This window comes from Rana temporaria, chromosome 2, assembly GCF_905171775.1.
Source record: "Rana temporaria chromosome 2, aRanTem1.1, whole genome shotgun sequence".
In the NCBI taxonomy this organism is placed as follows: domain Eukaryota; kingdom Metazoa; phylum Chordata; class Amphibia; order Anura; family Ranidae; genus Rana; species Rana temporaria.
In genome coordinates, this window is record NC_053490.1 from 218353697 (window position 1) to 218373608 (window position 19912).

At 45.3% G+C, this 19912-nt stretch overlaps 1 protein-coding gene across 1 annotated transcript in view; it reads left to right on the top strand.

The window, feature by feature from the left end:
• Nucleotides 1–1444: 1444 nt before the first annotated feature.
• LOC120926490 (otospiralin-like) overlaps nucleotides 1445–19912 on the top strand; it is a 33318-nt gene continuing 14850 nt past the window's right edge. The window contains exon 1 of the mRNA XM_040336451.1: nucleotides 1445–1601. Within this exon, the coding sequence (XP_040192385.1) occupies nucleotides 1538–1601 (64 nt within the window). The 5' untranslated portion in view covers nucleotides 1445–1537. The remainder of the gene's footprint in view (nucleotides 1602–19912) is intronic.

Genomic DNA, 19912 nt, shown 5'->3' on the forward strand with positions numbered 1-19912 from the left:
GAGAATAACCATTAAAAAGCGCAATAATGAGCTCAATAATTGTACAAAAATGTACACAGTAGTGGAGAGCTGCGTCCCCTACAAAAGGATGTTACATACCAAATGACATCCATAAAATTACATTTAAAATTAACATTAAATTAAAATGAAATTAAAATTAAAATTACATTAAAATAAAATTAAAATACAATAAATAAAGGCGCACCATAGATAGTGAAAAACTATCCACAATGCCACAGATGTCTATATTATACATCAGATATTAAAGAACAAACATATAACACATAGGAATACTTATCTCTGCCATGAGCAGAAAGAAAGAGGAAGGTTCTAAGGAGGCAGCCCCTTATATGCCGGCTGTCCTGCCTCATGATTGGCAGTCCCAGCCTGAGGGCTGCTGGGTGTTGTAGTTTTTTCTTTTCTTTCAGTTAAAACGTTTTTCTATTTGAAATCACTGAAAAAGTTGTATTTCTGCTATGGGCATTATTAAAGAAAGATAATGCATAACATATGAGCCTCCTGTCTGATATATAATTGATTCTCAAAGATTGCAAAACAGCTGTAAAGTCTGGTCTAAGTTGATTTCTAACCGTTTAGAAATGCTTGCTGTTTGTTTACATTAAAGGGTGGCAGATGTGCTCTCATAAAATAGAAAAATAGGTTTGATTTCAATGCACGTTTTGTTAACTTTGAAAATTACTTGCTTATAGATGGGGATGAACAGGGGCTTATTTAGATATTCTAAACAAGCAGAAAAAAATATGTAATGTAGAAACATCCTAACCATGATAAACTAAGGCCCCTTTCACACAACGCCCCTCTTTGACGGACTCTGCTTGCTCAGCGGGGGGATCGCTCCGCTGATCCCTGCTTAGCAAGCGGATGCCAGGTCCGTCTGCACTTACTGAGCAGAGTGAAGGTGGGCACAGTCCCGCTCTCCTCCATGGGGCGATCAGGTGAAAATGGACCGCCTGTCCGTTTTTTCATCTGATCGTATCCGATCTGATCCACCAGGTGGATGTAAAATAGGACCACATCCATCTGGATTTTGCCCATCAAATAACGGCAGATGTCAGCGGACATGTCACAGCTGACATCCGCCGCTCCATAAGGGTGAATGGAGGGTCCGATCAGGTCCGCCTGAAAAACTGACTGACAGACCTGATTGAACCGCCCGTGTGAAAGGGCCCTAACAGGACTTTAATGGTACCAAAATATTTAAATACATTAGCGTTTATGCTCTGGGCCCTGTACCACTGCATTTTTTTTGTTGTTGCTTTAATCAAACATGTATTATTGTACATAGCAGGGGATACAGAATGCTATGCTTCCTTGAACAGCAAACACATTTTAACACGGTCGTGTAAGATGTCACTGTTCCAACACAAAAGTCGCAGTCTTGTGTTACGTGATAAAACGTAGGGGTCTGTCAGTCCTGTCCAAGCTATTCTTTATTGCTCTGTACAAGACAGGGTTCATTTCACTACAGTATATAACGGTGTCAGGGCATGAGCCTTCACTGAGATACCAATCCAGGATGATGAATCCTTCAAGAGTGATGTTGCTTTTTGCCTTCTGCCTGATCTTCTTGGCTTCTATTAGTAAGATGTTGCCTTTTTTTTTTTTCTGTAATGTTACATGCTTTATTAAGCTTTATTTGCATTGACCTTTTCCCTAACATATGATACAAAGTGCTAAACTGTGTATTTATGCTTACTGGCTGCTTGTTTGCCTATTGTGTTTTTCTAATACACATGACTAAATCTGGTGTATGCAATTATACTTTGTCATTGATATTTTACAATTATTCTTGAAGCTTTTGAGAAACTGCATTTCTGATAAGGTATATATTTTAGGATAAACAAATGAATGACATTCATTCACCTTGCACAGAACTGAACAGACCGTCCTCTGCAGATTTTTTTTCTTTTTTTTACAAAACTTTTCCATGTAAAGTGCTTTTCAAATTGCACAACAGTGTACTTTTTAGAATATTAAATAATTTTCAAATTTATTGAGGAAAGTTTTATCCTCCTGAAAGTTTTGGAAATGCCCCTTTTTAGATTTGGTATGTATGTGAACATAAATATTTGCAGAAAGTAGGGTTTATAAATTGGGAGCAGAATATGTATCATTAGACCTTGTTTTGGCAACAAGTAACTCTGATCTTTTACTGTACATGAGAGAACTGTCCATGTATTGACGACAAACAATTTGTGTGGATTTTTGAATGTTGGTAATGCGATTTAGCACACATGCAAAGCCCTACAAGTCAGCCTGTGTTCTGACGCACTCAAGTTTGCCATTCAAATGTATGATTTTGGTTCAGTTTACCTGATTCTGAACCTACATTTATACAACTTTAGCTTTTGCAAAGCTGTTATGAAGGCTTATTTTATAAAAGTTTCTTAACCTTTTAAAATGGTGGAGTATGAAATGATTACATGCTATGGACAACACACACACACTTGTGATTTAGGACAGTTTATAATGGAAACCCAGCGTCATCTTATCTTTTAACGGTAGAGTAAAAAATAACTATTTAAAAGAAAATGTAAAAAAAATGTATTCTCACATGTTGAGAATGAGCATAAGTATCATAAACTATTATTCTTTTATGAGACTTTTATATCTTAAGGTGACCAGTTGTTTCTTTTCATTTGCAATTTGTGCTTTGAACTGTAGAAAAGTATAGTTTTGTAGTTGCCCTGTGTTGCAAAGAATTATTTGCACTGTCTGATCATCAACAAAACAAAAAAAAAAACCTCTATACCCAAATACCAAAAATAGTTTGAAAATCAGTGTGACCATTTCTGTAGGTCATGAGTTGCTCGACAAACTAGTATTGTAGTACTGTATTTATTTATATGCATGCAACTTGTCTTGCCTGCAAAGAAAAAAAAACAGAAAAAAAATAAGTTTTGTACAGCAATAGTCTGGATAAATGAATTGCATGATTAACTGTAAATCTGATAGATTTGAATATACTGTAGATGCTAAAATTAATTATGAAAGGGATTCACTTGATATGATCACTAATAATCAGCCTCTACAATAGATTGACTGTTTGAATCTTCTGGGGGGGGGGGGGGGAATAAATGTATACCTTGCATGCCCAGCCTGAAGTTATTTGTGTTCAAACATGCTACTGTTTTTTAATCTTGTGTCATATGCCCTTACAGTGGAAATCTTTAGGATATCTGACTTTTAATATTCAGCCCACATGTCTTTAATTTGCATTATTTCCAGAGTTTATCTGATATGGTTTTTCCTGTGTCACAGTAGTCTATGTAAAGGCTTCAGAATTTATTACTGTATGTAACAATAGTGTACATCTTTGGGTAAACTTAAAGATGCAGTAAATGGGTGGTTTCCATAATTGTCACACTTTTTAGGTGTGAGCGAATACACTCTTTGCACTCCTTTTCTTAACAGTTTGGAATAACCGATTTCTGTGTGGTAAAGGGGTTCTTATAAAATAAAGACTTGTGCAACTGTGCCTAATGGAAATAGCCAATTTCATACTGCATACCGATTTAGGAGTGTGGAAGGCTAAAACTTTTCACAGAGTCACTAGTATGTAGCACATAAGTCATGTTACTTGCTTTTTATAATGAAATTATATAAATGAGGTCTCATTCACACAGCCGTGTAGAGCCCTACACCAAGTATGAGCGCATTTGCTCAGCAGGTAGCATGTGCGCAGTCTTGATTTAGCTGCCTTATATTTGTACAGGCTTGCTGATCGCATCCACCTGTGCTACCTGCTACATAAATATGCTCATTCTTGGCAGTGTACAGCCCCACACGGCTATGAAGCCCATAAGGAGGACAAATATAGGGCTCTCTCTCTCTCTCTCTCTCTCTCTCTCTCTCTCTCTCTCTCTCTCTCTCTCTCTCTCTCTCTCTCTCTCTCTCCCCCTCTCTCTCTCCCCCTCTCTCTCTCCCTCTCTCTCTCTCCCTCTCTCCCTCTCTCCCTCTCTCTCTCCCTCTCTCCCTCTCTCCCTCTCTCTCTCCCTCTCTCCCTCTCTCCCTCTCTCTCTCTCCCTCTCCATTTATTATCAATCAACGGTGTTTACTTTTTAAATCATCACAGCAGAAACTACCCAAATGACCCTGATCACAAGTTTACTTACCCCAGTTCTTAATACTGTGTATTGCCCCCTTTAACAGCTTGAAGTCTTTTTTGGTATTTGTGAATGAGTCTCTTTATATTCTCAGATAGTAAAGCTGCCCATTCCTCTTGGCAAAAATCCTCCAGTTCCTGCAAATTCTTGGGCTGTGTTGCATGAACTGCACGCTTGAGATCTTCCCAGAGTGGTTCAATGTTGAGGTCAAGAGACTGAGATGGCCACTCCAGAATCTTCACTTTATTATGCTGTAGCCAATGACAGGTCCTCTTGGCCTTGTGTTTTGGATTGTCATGTTGGAATGTCCAAGTACGTCCCATGTGCAGCTTCCTGGCTGGTGAATGCAAATGTTCCTCCAGTATATTTTGATAACATACTGCATTCATCTTGCCATACATTTTGATCAAATTTCCTGTGACTTTGTAGCTCACACATCCCCAAAACATCAGTGATCCACCTCCATGTTTCACAGTAGGAATGGTCTACCTTTCATCATAGACCTTGTTGACTCCTCTCCAAATGTAGCGTTTATGGTTGTGGCCAAAAAGCAAAATTTTGGTCTCGTCACTCCAAATTGTGCCAGAAGGTTTGATGCTATTCTTTTTGCTGTTTGCATATTGTAAGCAGGATATTTTGTGGCATTTGCATAGTAATGTCTTTCTTCTGGCAACTCGACCATGAAGCCTATCTTTTTTCAACTGCCTCCTTGTGCATCTTGGAACAGCCACACCACATGTTTTCAGAGAGTCCTGTATTTCACCTGAAGTTTTTTGTGGGTTTTTCTTTGCATCTCGAACAATTTGCCTGGCAGTTGTGACTGCCATTTTAGTCTACCTGAACGTGGTTTGGTTTCAACAGAACCCCTCATTTTCCACTTCTTGATTAGCGTTTGAACAATTCTGATTGGCATTCTCAATTCCTTGGATATCTTTTTATATCCCTTTCCTGTTTTATACAGTTTAACTACCTTTTCCCGCAGATCCTTTGACAATTCTTTTGCTTTCCACATGACTCCGAATCCAGAAACGTCAGTGCAGCACTGGATGAAAGATGCAAGGGTCTGTCAGGAGTCCAGAAACTCAGGTTACCTTTAATAGCCATTCAAACCCCTTTGTGTTAACTTGTATGCATGTTATGAGGCCAAAATCACCAGGGTAAACTTTTGATCAGGGTCATTTGGGTAGTTTCTGTTGCCATTACAATTTAAAAAGAGTAAACACAGTTGATTGATATTAAATAGCTTCAGCCAAACAACTAACCATGAGGGAAAAATGTTTTTGTGTCTATTCATATTCTCTGAAAAATGGCCAAGAAATCATGAATTCTGCCAGGGTATGTAAACGTATGCACACAACTGTATGTCTTATCTTGAAGCATGTCCCAAAACATCCACATGCATAAGTTCTCAAATAATTCTTCTACTATTTGGCAAATTAGTGATATAGACCCCCCCCCCCCCACCACACACACACACACACACATTAGCTTGCACCACCTGATACTAATTGGGAGAGTCTCTATGGATTTAAAAGCAAGCTTTACCCATAATTGTTATGACATTGATGATGTGTTGACACAGTTGCTGAATTATGTCTGGGGTAATCTATTAACATGATATCACAAATGCTGTAGAGTTCTATCAGATTTCCATGGACATTACAAAGTCAGGTTTTTCATAATGTCAAAAATTCAACTAAATTGGTATTTCGGCAACAATAGAGCAACACTTTTGCTGTGGCTTTGTAATCACAAGGACATTTTTTCCACTGGAGTTTTAACGGGATTTTATTTAAAAAGGTGGTTCAATCTTTAGCTTTTACACAAAACTTTTGACGAGAGTGGCCCTTTCAACTGTATCAGCTTAGTTTTCCAAAATGTTTAAGAAAAAATTAATCTGACAAATTTAAAACTGTTATATCCCATCTATTCAAGAGATCCGAGTACCTCCCACTATCTCTGCAGACTTTTTACTATATTTTTGACTGGGAGTGTAGGCATTCATACATTCTTGTGAGATAATGGTGTGCCTGGCTGCAGAACTGTATGCATTTATTTTTAATCAATCAGCATCACCCTTTCATTTTTGCCAGAGTAGATTAGAACATGTAGGATAGACATTAGCTGCTAGAAGGTACACAGACTGATCTTCAGTCTGAAATTTCATACGTTAAGCCAAAAATGCTTTAAGGTTTCCTTTCTCATGAATTATGCATAAGCTTATGGGCAGAGCACATCTCAGCAAGTCATACTGGAACCTTGCCTTAAAATCCGAGCCTCACCTTTCACAGCATCGCCAAGAGGAGGGGGACCAAGAAGGCAATAAAGGACAAGGTCTTGCATCACCCACATCAAACACGCCAACATTTTAAGTATAGACCGTGACCAGATACAGTATATTGTAATACGATGACTGGGTGTGTATGTGTATATATGTGTGATATAGATATAGGTATATATATATATATATATATAAAAACACAATGTATTACCAAAAGTATTGGGACGCCTGGCTTTACATGCACATAAACTTTAACCACTTGCCGACCATCCGCTGTCATACGGCAGCAGGTCGGCTCGTTCCCGAGAATTGCCGTACTGGTACATCAACTCCTTTTAAGAGCCATAGCAGGCGCCTGGCTGACCTGATGTGCGTGGCCAGCGGCCGTGGTGTCCGCCGGCCACCCACGATCGCCGTCACGGGAGCCAGAATGGGGATCTGTGTATGTAAACATACAAATCCCTGTTCTGATGGAAAGAGAGACCGATCTGCTGTTCCTAGTAATTAGGAACATCGATTTGTCTCCTCCTCCAGTCAGACCCATCCTCCGACAGTTAGAAACACACACGAGGGAACAAGGTTAACCCCTTTCCTGACAGTGACATTTACACAGTTATCAGTGCATTTTTATAGCACTTATCGCTGTATAAATGTCAATGGTCCCAAAAAAGTGTCCGATCTGTCCACCACAATGTTGCAGTCCTGCTAAAAATCGCAGATCCCCACCATTACTAGTGAGAAAAAAAAACTTGTGCACAATTCAATAAATATACGCTTATTGTGAGATTATTTATATATATATATATTTTTTTTGGGGGGGGGTACAACGTTGCACGTCACTTAAAGCGACGCAGTGCCCTATCACAAAAAATGGCCTGGTCATTGAGGGGGCAAATCCTTCCGGTCCTTAAGTGGTTAATGGCATCTTGGCACATAGGGCCTAATCCTCAAAAACCCGGCGCAACGTAACTTTTTCCATTTAAGTTACACCGCCGCAAAATCTCTAACTAAGTGCCACAAAGCACTTGAAGTTTTGAGCGGTGTAACTTAAATCGGGCCGGCGCAAGGCGTTCCTCTTCTCCAGGGGGCGATTACCATTTAAATGAGGCGCGCTCCCGCGACAGGCCGTACTGCGCATGCTCGTGACGTTATTTTCCCGACGTGCATAGCGCGAAATTACGTTACGTCGGGCTTTGTGGATTGCGACGGGACAATAAAGTTGCGTCGGGTAAAAAAAAAGATACGGCGCCAAAAAAAAATTTTACATTTAAAAAAAATCGCGTCGCGAGCAAGAAAGGTCTGTTTTTACAAGGTGTAAACAGTTTACACCTTGTAAAAGCAGCCCTAACTTTGCGTTTGCAAAATAAAACTTACGGAGAAAAAACGAAGCTAAAAAAAGCTTTCTTGGACTCCGTAAGTCCTAATTTGCATAACCGAGGCGGCATTTCGACGCGAAATGCCCCCAGCGGCGGATGCGGTACTGCATCCTAAGATCCGACAGTGTAATTCAATTAAACATGTCGGATCTTTGTCCTAACTATGGGAAACTGATTCTATGGATCAGTTCCATAGTTAGGACCAGGGATACGACGGCGTAACAGCAGTTACTCTGTCGTATCTCTTTTGAGGATTTGGCCCATAGTGCTCAATTTTGAGTTAGCCCACCCTTTGCAGCTTTGACAGCTTCAGCTCTTCTGGGAAGGCTGTCCACAAGGTTTAGGAGTGTGTCTTCCAGAAGCGCATTTGTGAGGTCAGGCACTGATGTGGACAAGAAGGGCTGGCTCGCAGTCTCCACTGTATTTCATCCCAAAGGTGTTCTATTGGGTTGAAGTCAGGACTCTGTGCAGGCCAGTCAAGTTCCTCCACCCCAAACTGGCTCATCCATGTCTTTATGAACCTTGCTTTGTGCACTGGTCCAAATCAGTTGGTGGAGGGGGGATTATAATGTGAGGTTATTTTTCAGGGGTTGGGCTTTGGCTTGGCCTGTTAGTTCCAGTGAATTTTGGACAATTTCATGCTCCCAACTTTGTGGGAACAGTTTGGGCATGGCCCCTTCCTGTTTCAACATGACTGCTCACCAGTGCACATAGCAAGGTTCATAAAGACATGGATGAGCGAGTTTGGGGAGAAAGAACTTGACTGGCCTGCACAGAGTCCTGACCTCAGCCAGATAGAACGCCTTCCCATCCAGCATCAGTGCCTGACTTCACAAATGTGCTTCTGGAAGAATAGTCACAAGAGTTGAAGCTGTTCTAGCGGCAATGGGTGGGCCTTGGACTTAAAAGTTTTGGGACACCTACATTTACATGCCCACCCTTTGCAGCTACAACAGCTTCAACTCTTCAGGGAAGGCTGTCCACAAAGTTTAGGAGTGTGTCTATGGGAATGTTTGACCATTTTTCTAGAAGCACATTTGTGAGGTCAGGCGCTGATGTGGACGAGAAGGCCTGGCTTGCAGTGTCTGCTCTAATTCATCCTAAAGGTGTTATATTGGGTTGAGGTCAGGCCAGACTGTGCAGGCCAGTTAAGTTCCTCCACCCCTAACTCGCTCATCAATGTCTTTATGGACCTTGCTTTGTGCACTGGTGTGCAGTCAAATTGGAACAGGAAGGGGCCATTCCTGGAACTGAGGGGGCCCAAGCTCAACCCCTGAAATATAATCCACACCATAATCCCCCCTCCACCAAATGATTTGGACCAGTGCACAAAGCAAGGTCAATAAAGACAGGGATGAGAAAGTTTGGGGTGGAGGAACTTGACTGGCCTGCACAGAGTCTTTACCTCAACCCGATAGAACACCTTTGGGATGAATTAGAGCGGAGACTGCGAGCCAGGCCTTCTCATCCAACATCAGTGCCTGACAAATGCGTTTTTGGAAGAACGGTCAAACATTCCCATAGACACATTCTTAAACCTTATGGCCAGCCTTCCCAGAAGAGTTGAAACTGTTATAGCTGCAAAGGGTGGGCCAACTCCATATTGAACCCTACGCACTAAGACTGGGATGCCATTAAAGTTTACGTGCGTGTAAAGGCAGGTGTCCCAATACTTTTGACAATAATGTGTGTGTCTAATATATATATATATATATATATATATATATATATATATATATTAATAGTGTATGTGTTCAAAACATACAATTAAAATTCCTTTACATCCATTTATATAGATACTCTTTACACCAGGAACCAATTAGATATTGATTGCACAATTGAGTAAATAAAAAAACCTAAATTAATTCATCCTACTTTCTAGAGTGAAGGTTAAATTAGATCACCCGCCAACATCTTACAGCGAATATTCTGGTTTAACCTATTGCTAAAAAAGATACAGCGCATCGCAAAGTATTCACAGCGGAGCTCCGGGCGGCCTTGTCGTTGGACTGTGGAGCAGGTAAGAGCCGGTTCACACAGGGGCGACCTGGGATCCGACTTCAGGCCACCCCTAGTCGCCTCAAGTCGCGCTGCATGAAGACATGAATGTAAGTGAATGGAGTCATCTTAAAGCGGATGTGCCACGGGAAAAATATATTAAAAGCCAGCAGCTACAAATACTGCAGCTGCTGACTTTTAATATTAGGACACTTACCTGTCCTGGAGTCCAGCGCCGATCGCAGCAGATGACGAGCGATCGCTCGTCACTCTGCTGCTCCCCCCGCCATCCACGCTGAGGGAACCAGGAAGTGAAGCGCTGCGGCTTCACTGCCCGGTTCCCTACGGCGCATGCGCGAGTCGCGCCGCGCCCGCTGATTGGCTCCCGCTGTGTGCTGGGAGCCGAGTGTTCCCAACACACAACGGGGGGGGGGCGACGGGATATGACGGAATGCCCGTCTTTTGCCCGTGAATGCCGGGCTGGAAGTGGGTGCAAATACCTGTCTTTAGACAGGTATCTGCACCCCCCTCCCCCTGAAAGGTGTCAAATGTGACACCGGAGGGGGGGAGGGTTCCGATCAGCGGGACTCCACTTTAGGGTGGAGAACCGCTTTAACGTACACTACTGCAGTCGCTCCGACTTGAAAAAAGGTTCCTGTACTACTTCAATCCGAATTGTAGGCAACTTGTACCCATTGATTTCAATGGAAGTTGCCTCTAAGTCGGATCCCTGTTCACAGTGAGGCAACTTTACAGGAAGTTGCCCCAGTGTGAACCTGTTCAAAGGCAAGCCCCTCCCTCCCACAGTGGAACTCGATGCCAAATTTTAAATAAAAAACTGGCATGGGTTCCCCCTCCAAGAGCATACCAGGCCCTTAGGTTTGGTATGGATTTCAAAGGAAACTCCCTACGCTGAAAAAACGGCGTGGGGGTCCCCCCAAATCCATACCAAACCCTTATCCGAGCACGCAGATCGGCCGGTCAGGAAAGAGGGTGGGGACGAGCGAGCGCCCCCCCCCCCTCTTGAACTGTACCAGGCGGCATGCCCTCAACATGGGGGAGTGTGTGCTTTGGGGCAGGGGGGCGCCCTGCACCCCCCACCCCAAAGTACCTTGTCCCCATGTTGGCCCTTGGTTGTCTGCGGGCAGGGGGCTTATTGGAATCTGTGAGCCCCCTTTAATAAGGGGGCCCCCAGATCCTGGCCCCCCACCCTATGTGTAAAAGTATGGGGTACATCGTACCCCTACCCATTCACCTGGTGGAAGAAAAATGTCAATGAAAAAACACCACCGGTTTTTAAAGTAGTTTATTAGGCAGCGCCAGGGGGTCTTCTCCCTTCTGCTGGGCACCACCGCTGTCTTCTTTCAGCTCTTTTACCAGCGGGGCCTGGTCTTCTCACTTCTTTTGACTTCGGCAGGTCTTCTACCGACTTCAGGGGGTCTTTGACTTCCCCGCTCTCTTCTCCCACTCTCCGGTTCTTTTTCCCTTCTGACGTCACAGTCCCAGCATGCTCCGGGTGGTGACGACATAAGGGGGCGGGAGGGTCAACATCGAAGAAGGTGGCACAGAAGACCGGTCCCCCGCTGGTGAAAGAGCTGAAAGAAGACAGCGGTGGTGCCCGGCAGACGGTAAAAAGAGCCGGAGAAGTCGGAAGAACAGAGAAGACCGGGCCCCCGCTGGTAAACGAGCTGAAAGAAGACAGTGGTGGTGCCTGGCAGAAGGGAGAAGTCGGAATAAACTACTTCTAACTACTAGAATGTAGAATTTTTAAATAAAAACCATGCGCAGTAATTGTGATGTCGTGGCATCAAATTGAATCGTGAACATGATAATCGTAATCGAATTGTGAGACCAGTGAAGATGGGCATCCCTAACTTACACTTACAAAAAGAAGTGAAGGGTCTATAATTTTTATCATGAGTGTATTTTAAATGATAGAGACAAAATATCAACCAAAAATCCAGAAAAAAACACATGATACAAATATTATAAATTGAGTTGCAGTTCAATGAGTAAAATAGGTATTTGATCCCCAAGCAAAACATGAAGTACTTGGTGGAGAAACCCTTGTTGGCAAGTACGGAGGTATAATGTTTCTTATACTGGGTTATCAGGTTTGCACACATCTCAGGAGGGGTTTTGGTCCACCCTGCTTTACAGATCTTCTCTAAATCCTTAAGATTTCTTGGCTGCCGCTTGGCAACTTGAAGTTTCAGCATCCCTCCATAGGGTTAAGGTATGGAGACTAGATACTGTAAGCCACTCCATGACCTTAATGGGCTTCTTCTTGAGCCACTCCTTTATTTCCTTGGCGGTATGTTTTGAATTATTGTCATACTGAAAGACCCATCTTCAGGGTTCTGGCGGAGGTAAGAAGGTTTTCATCCAAGATTTTACAATGTGGCCCCATGCATTGGCCCCTCAATGTGGCAAATTTTTAGTCTAAACCTTTAACAGAAAAACAGTCACAAAGCATAATGTTTCCACCTCTGTGCTTGACTGTAAGGATGGTGTTCTTAGGGTCTCAGTCGGCAGCATTTTTCTTCCTGTGCAAACCTGGTAACCCACTACAAGAAATGTCTTGCCAATAATGGTTTTTCCACCAAGTACTAAGTCATGTTTTGCTTGGGGATCAAATACTTATTTTACTTACTGAACTGCAACTTCGTTTATAGCATTTGTTTTATGTTTTTTTTTTTCTGGTTGATGTTCTATCGCTATCATTTAAAATACACCAATAATAAAAATTATAGACCCTTAATTTCTTTGTAAGTGGACAAACTTACAAAATCTGCATGGGATTATTATTATTATTATACAGGATTTATATAGCGCCAACAGTTTGCGCAGCGCTTTACATCAGGGAAGACAGTACAGTCACAATACAAATCAATACAGGAGGGATCAGAGGGCCTTGCTCGTTAGAGCTTACAATCTAGAATGGGATCAAATAATTATTTTCCCCACTTTGTGTGTGTGTGTGTGTGTGTATGTGTATATATATATATATATATATATATATATTAGGGCTGTGAAAATTAACTATTAATTCCTCGATTAATTGTTAATTTATTTGATTGATCAAAATTCTTTTGATTGGTACTCACCTCTCCGCCGGCTTCTGGGTCTTCAGGGAGTTCTGTCGGAAATCCGGTGACGTCACGGACACCGGCAGGGCTTGCCGTGTCCATCTGATGGGCTCCTTTGCTATGCCTTCATATCTGCATGCTGGCGGGACCTTACTATCTGCCACACGCAAGGGCTGTTACACTTTTCTCTATCACTTCCCTCTATCAACCTGGGATTCTACAGCCATCCACTGGGAGTTGTGGTAGTTCCCTTCATGGGACATCTACATGCCGGCGGACTTATGTTAACCCCTCCTCATCTGGATTCAGCAGTAGTATCGTTGTACACATTTTTATACCAGTATCACGCTTGGTTCCCTTTTTTTTTTTATGACTGCTTTTGCTCCCGTTTGGTATTACTCGCACCATTTTTACAGTTTATGTAGCTACATCAATTTTATCTCCAGTGCAATACTTATTTTGTTACCTACTTGAAGACTATAAAAGTTTTAATGCTATTCTCATCGAGCGCTGCCTTTGTGTGTTTTTTGTATCCTGCTATCCATTTTTCCAGTGGTTGGTAGCTGCACTGGGAATCAGCCTGCAAGGAGATCAGCTAAAAGTAGTTGGATCTGTATGTCTGTTATAATTAATCGAAATTAGTCGATTAATCGATTAAAAAAAACGATTATATATATATACACACACGTCTTTTGTAAACATCACATTTTGTTGCTAGATGTATTATGTACATCTTCTATTTTTTGTTCTGTCTTTTCTGACATTGCATGATTTAGAATGCATACAGTGACTTTGGCTGAAGGTTAACTGTCATCGTCTTAGAAGGACGTTGCTCCCTCGAGATGAGCTTTGTGTCTCAGCATTTTTTTGTTGACAGACTGCTTCTCATCAATAGTCTGTTTTGTCAGTTGTACCAGTGGGGAAGAAATTGTTTAATTAAGACCAAGTTAATGATCACAAGGTTATTTTTTTTTTTTTACTTTACTACACTCAGTGGAAGAAATGTCACCAGACACCTAGGTAATAACACACATATTTTCCTGACATGGTATTGCACCGTCAGGTGACATGCATTCTTTACCATGTTTGCACTCTGTTGTATTGAATTCTTTAGTTAGATTCACAATTTGAAAATATCCAAATCCAAATACTAAATGGTTTCTAGCAGGAATTATTTATATTTTATTATGTATATTTTTGTCCTACTATGCATGTTCTAATCGTCAAACAACTTTCACATTCTATATTTATAATCCACAGAACTTTTCAGCTGGAAAAGTGATCCAAAGTAGAGTTACCCTTTAATGGGTGATATTGACCCGTGTGAGTTAGATACTGTATAAACCTCAAAGTGCACTTGATACTAGAGTGTAGCCAATAATCAAGTGCACTTTGAGGTTTATATCTAACTCACACGTGTCAATATCACCCATTGAAGGGTAACACTATTTTGGATCACTTTTCCAGGTTATTTATCACAATTTTGTAAACTCACCCATTGAAGGGTGACACTAGTTTGAATCACTTTTCAACTTATTTTTCACAACATTGTAAACTCTGAGAATCAACCACTTCCTAAGAGCATTAAAGGGAGGCTTGAACATGTAGCCACCACTTAGTGCAGGGGTGGGCAATTATTTTTTCGATGGGGCCACATGAGAAACTAAAAATATTTTGGAGGGCCGGGCCAAAAGGCTAAACTCAATACTGCATAAAATCAATTGTATTTCTTTATAAAAAGCAGTAAATATCATTGTTGGACAACTGGTACGAGTACTTGTTATAGACATGGCACAGGAGGGGGACAGAGGCTGGGGACATGGCACAGGAGGGGGACAGAGGCTGGGGACATGACACAGGAGGGGGACAGAGGCTGGGGACATGACACAGGAGGGGGACAGAGGCTGGGGACATGACACAGGAGGGGGACAGAGGCTGGGGACATGACACAGGAGGGGGACAGAGGCTGGGGACATGACACAGGAGGGGGACAGAGGCTGGGGACATGACACAGGAGGGTGACAGAGGCTGGGGACATGACACAGGAGGGGGACAGAGGCTGGGGACATGACACATGAGGGGGACAGAGGCTGGGGACATGACACAGGAGGGGGACAGACGCTGGGGACATGACACAGGAGGGGGACAGACGCTGGGGACATGACACAGGAGGGGGACAGACGCTGGGGACATGACACAGGAGGGGGACAGACGCTGGGGACATGACACAGGAGGGGGACAGACGCTGGGGACATGGCACAGGAGGGGGGACAGACGCTGGGGACATGGCACAGGAGGGGGACAGAAGCTGGGGACATGGCACAGGAGGGGGACAGACGCTGGGGACATGGCACAGGAGGGGGACAGACGCTGGGGACATGGCACAGGAGGGGGACAGACGCTGGGGACATGGCACAGGAGGGGGGGACAGACGCTGGGGACATGACACAGGAGGGGGACAGAGGCTGGGGACATGGCACAGAGGCTGCAAATAAATTATCATATCACTTCTTCACATCATCAGTATGCTGTGTCTTCCTCCTGTGCCCCTTTCACCTCTCCACAGATCTGACCTGTGGAGAGGTGAAAGGGGCACAGGAGGAGGACACAGCATACTGATGATGTCTAGGTAGGATAGCACTTCACACTCTGCTGCTGGACTGAGGAGGACTCACCAGACAAGGCCAGGGCAGTGGCACTGAGGGCAGGCAGCAGGCGTCGCGAGGAGTCCTACTCCAACGAAGAGAGTGGAGACCAGGGTCCACTCCAGGTCCGGGCACCAGCATGGCGGCTGCCGACTGCTACAGTCAGTCAGTCGGGCGGGCAGAGCAGGCAGGCAGGCGCACTGGTCGGTCTCCGTCTGCCTTCACTCAGTCCACTCCGTCACAGTGGGGGTGCGTCTGCAGTGTGTCCACTACATCTGCTGCTGCGTGCTATCCCGCCGGTGCCGCTCTCCACAGAGTCCACACATTCTACGATGTTCCTCAGTTTCCCCGCGCTGCTCTTTTGAATAGGCTGGCAGCAGTGTTGTTAGCGCGAAAATGCGCTTTGATAATTGGCTGCGCGGCGGGTGGTGGTGGGCTGGGCAGTCAGAGAGGGCGAGGCTATGCATAATGTAGGAGGACTAGACGCTGCCTGCGCTGCGGCTCACATTCGGATCTTTTTACGGGCACATTTCCCTTATTACGGACTTTTACGAACAGGGAAAAAGTGCCTTTTATTTACGTACTGTCTGTAATTCTACGGACGGTTGGCAACTAGGGTTGTCCCGATACCACTTTTTTAGGACTGAGTACAAGTACCGATACTTTTTTTTATGTACTCGCCGATACCGAATACCGATACTTTTTTTTAAATGTGTCCCCAAATGCAGCCATGTCCCCCGTATAACAGCCATGTCCCCCGTATAGCAGCCATGTCCCCCGTATAGCAGCCATGTCCCCCGTATAGCAGCCATGTCCCCAGTACAGCAGCCATGTCCCCAGTACAGCAGCCATGTCCCCAGTACAGCAGCCATGTCCCCAGTACAGCAGCCATGTCCCCAGTACAGCAGCCATTGTCCCCAGTACAGCAGCCATTGTCCCCCGTACAGCAGCCATTGTCCCCCGTACCTACTGTTATCACCGCGGCAGGGAACATTACAGACAGCGTTCGTTTGAACAGCTGTTTTCCCCGCTGCGCATAGACACTCCCCCTTGGACGGATCTGTCCAATCGCGAGCAAGAGGGAGTGTCTATGTGACTCCCCCTTGCTCGCGATTGGACAGATCCGTCCAAGGGGGAGTGTCTATGCGTGGCAGGGAAAACAGCTATTCAAACGAACGCTGTCTGTAATGTTCCCCGCCGCGGTGATTAACGTGGCGGCGGCGGCGGGGGGGGGGGAAATATTCTATTTTAGTATCGGGGGTATTAGCGGGAGTAAGAGTACTCCCGCTAATACTCGGTATCGGTCCCGATACCGATACTGGTATCGGTATCGGGACAACCCTATTGGCAACACTGCCCGGGGGTCGGATTAAAAGGTCCGCCGGGCCGTATACGGCCCGCGGGCCGTAGTTTGCCCAGGTCTGACTTAGTGTATATAAAGCCCATATTGACTGGCCCCCAGGAAGAGCGACCCAAACACTGACTCGCTCTTCATGGGTGGCATGCAGCAACAAGCTTCACTTTGACACAACTATTACGTATAACACTACCACTTTGGAAGGTTCACTATCAGTTTGGATACAGTCACTTAAGAGGAAGTGGATCTTATTAACTAAGTTAACCTATGGAAGGATTTAACCATATCTCTACCCATACTACTAATTGGAGGGCAGCGCCACTTACCCCAATACCACACATCTTTTGTACAATAGTGTATACTTTATATACCCAGAAGCTATGGAAACCAATACTAAATTAGTAAACATAGCAGCGCTTGCCTAAAAATCCCTGCTTCTGGTATGGGGACTTGTCGCACACTTTCTCTTTCTTGACTTCCTACTTTTGGGGTTTCCAACCTGACAATTCAGAGACAGGGACACAGCTATTTACAAATACTGACTGTAGAGGTCAGCAGATCTCTACATATAAAATGTTCTTTGACACCAGCATAAGAAAAAGGCTGGAACTGTTTTCAGTTGCTTGCTCAGGTATATTGATATTTGCATGTTGACCATGTTGACCTTGTTAAAGTACATATAAATGTTTGCTGAAAAATTCCCCACGCCTCTCTCCCTCAATTTATAGATATCCCCCATCTGACAGATCTGTAATTACATTGTCTAAGGCAGGGGTGGGCAATTATTTTTTCGATGGGGCCACATGAGAAACTAAAAATATTTTGGAGGGCCGGGCCAAAAGGCTAAACTCAATACTGCATAAAATCAATTGTATTTCTTTATAAAAAGCAGTAAATATCATTGTTGGACAACTGGTACGAGTACTTGTTATAGACATGGCACAGGAGGGGGACAGAGGCTGGGGACATGGCACAGGAGGGGGACAGAGGCTGGGGACATGACACAGGAGGGGGACAGAGGCTGGGGACATGACACAGGAGGGGGACAGAGGCTGGGGACATGACACAGGAGGGGGACAGAGGCTGGGGACATGACACAGGAGGGGGACAGAGGCTGGGGACATGACACAGGAGGGGGACAGAGGCTGGGGACATGACACATGAGGGGGACAGAGGCTGGGGACATGACACAGGAGGGGGACAGACGCTGGGGACATGACACAGGAGGGGGACAGACGCTGGGGACATGACACAGGAGGGGGACAGACGCTGGGGACATGACACAGGAGGGGGACAGACGCTGGGGACATGACACAGGAGGGGGACAGACGCTGGGGACATGGCACAGGAGGGGGGACAGACGCTGGGGACATGGCACAGGAGGGGGACAGAAGCTGGGGACATGGCACAGGAGGGGGACAGACGCTGGGGACATGGCACAGGAGGGGGACAGACGCTGGGGACATGGCACAGGAGGGGGACAGACGCTGGGGACATGGCACAGGAGGGGGACAGACGCTGGGGACATGACACAGGAGGGGGACAGAGGCTGGGGACATGGCACAGAGGCTGCAAATAAATTATCATATCACTTCTTCACATCATCAGTATGCTGTGTCTTCCTCCTGTGCCCCTTTCACCTCTCCACAGATCTGACCTGTGGAGAGGTGAAAGGGGCACAGGAGGAGGACACAGCATACTGATGATGTCTAGGTAGGATAGCACTTCACACTCTGCTGCTGGACTGAGGAGGACTCACCAGACAAGGCCAGGGCAGTGGCACTGAGGGCAGGCAGCAGGCGTCGCGAGGAGTCCTACTCCAACGAAGAGAGTGGAGACCAGGGTCCACTCCAGGTCCGGGCACCAGCATGGCGGCTGCCGACTGCTACAGTCAGTCAGGCGGGCAGAGCAGGCAGGCAGGCGCACTGGTCGGTCTCCGTCTGCCTTCACTCAGTCCACTCCGTCACAGTGGGGGTGCGTCTGCAGTGTGTCCACTACATCTGCTGCTGCGTGCTATCCCGCCGGTGCCGCTCTCCACAGAGTCCACACATTCTACGATGTTCCTCAGTTTCCCCGCGCTGCTCTTTTGAATAGGCTGGCAGCAGTGTTGTTAGCGCGAAAATGCGCTTTGATAATTGGCTGCGCGGCGGGTGGTGGTGGGCTGGGCAGTCAGAGAGGGCGAGGCTATGCATAATGTAGGAGGACTAGACGCTGCCTGCGCTGCGGCTCACATTCGGATCTTTTTACGGGCACATTTCCCTTATTACGGACTTTTACGAACAGGGAAAAAGTGCCTTTTATTTACGTACTGTCTGTAATTCTACGGACGGTTGGCAACTAGGGTTGTCCCGATACCACTTTTTTAGGACTGAGTACAAGTACCGATACTTTTTTTTATGTACTCGCCGATACCGAATACCGATACTTTTTTTTAAATGTGTCCCCAAATGCAGCCATGTCCCCCGTATAACAGCCATGTCCCCCGTATAGCAGCCATGTCCCCCGTATAGCAGCCATGTCCCCCGTATAGCAGCCATGTCCCCAGTACAGCAGCCATGTCCCCAGTACAGCAGCCATGTCCCCAGTACAGCAGCCATGTCCCCAGTACAGCAGCCATGTCCCCAGTACAGCAGCCATTGTCCCCAGTACAGCAGCCATTGTCCCCAGTACAGCAGCCATTGTCCCCAGTACAGCAGCCATTGTCCCCCGTACAGCAGCCATTGTCCCCCGTACCTACTGTTATCACCGCAGCGGGGAACATTACAGACAGCGTTCGTTTGAACAGCTGTTTTCCCCGCTGCGCATAGACACTCCCCCTTGGACGGATCTGTCCAATCGCGAGCAAGAGGGAGTGTCTATGTGACTCCCCCTTGCTCGCGATTGGACAGATCCGTCCAAGGGGGAGTGTCTATGCGTGGCAGGGAAAACAGCTATTCAAACGAACGCTGTCTGTAATGTTCCCCGCCGCGGTGATTAACGTGGCGGCGGGGGGGGGAAGTATTCTATTTTAGTATCGGGGGTATTAGCGGGAGTAAGAGT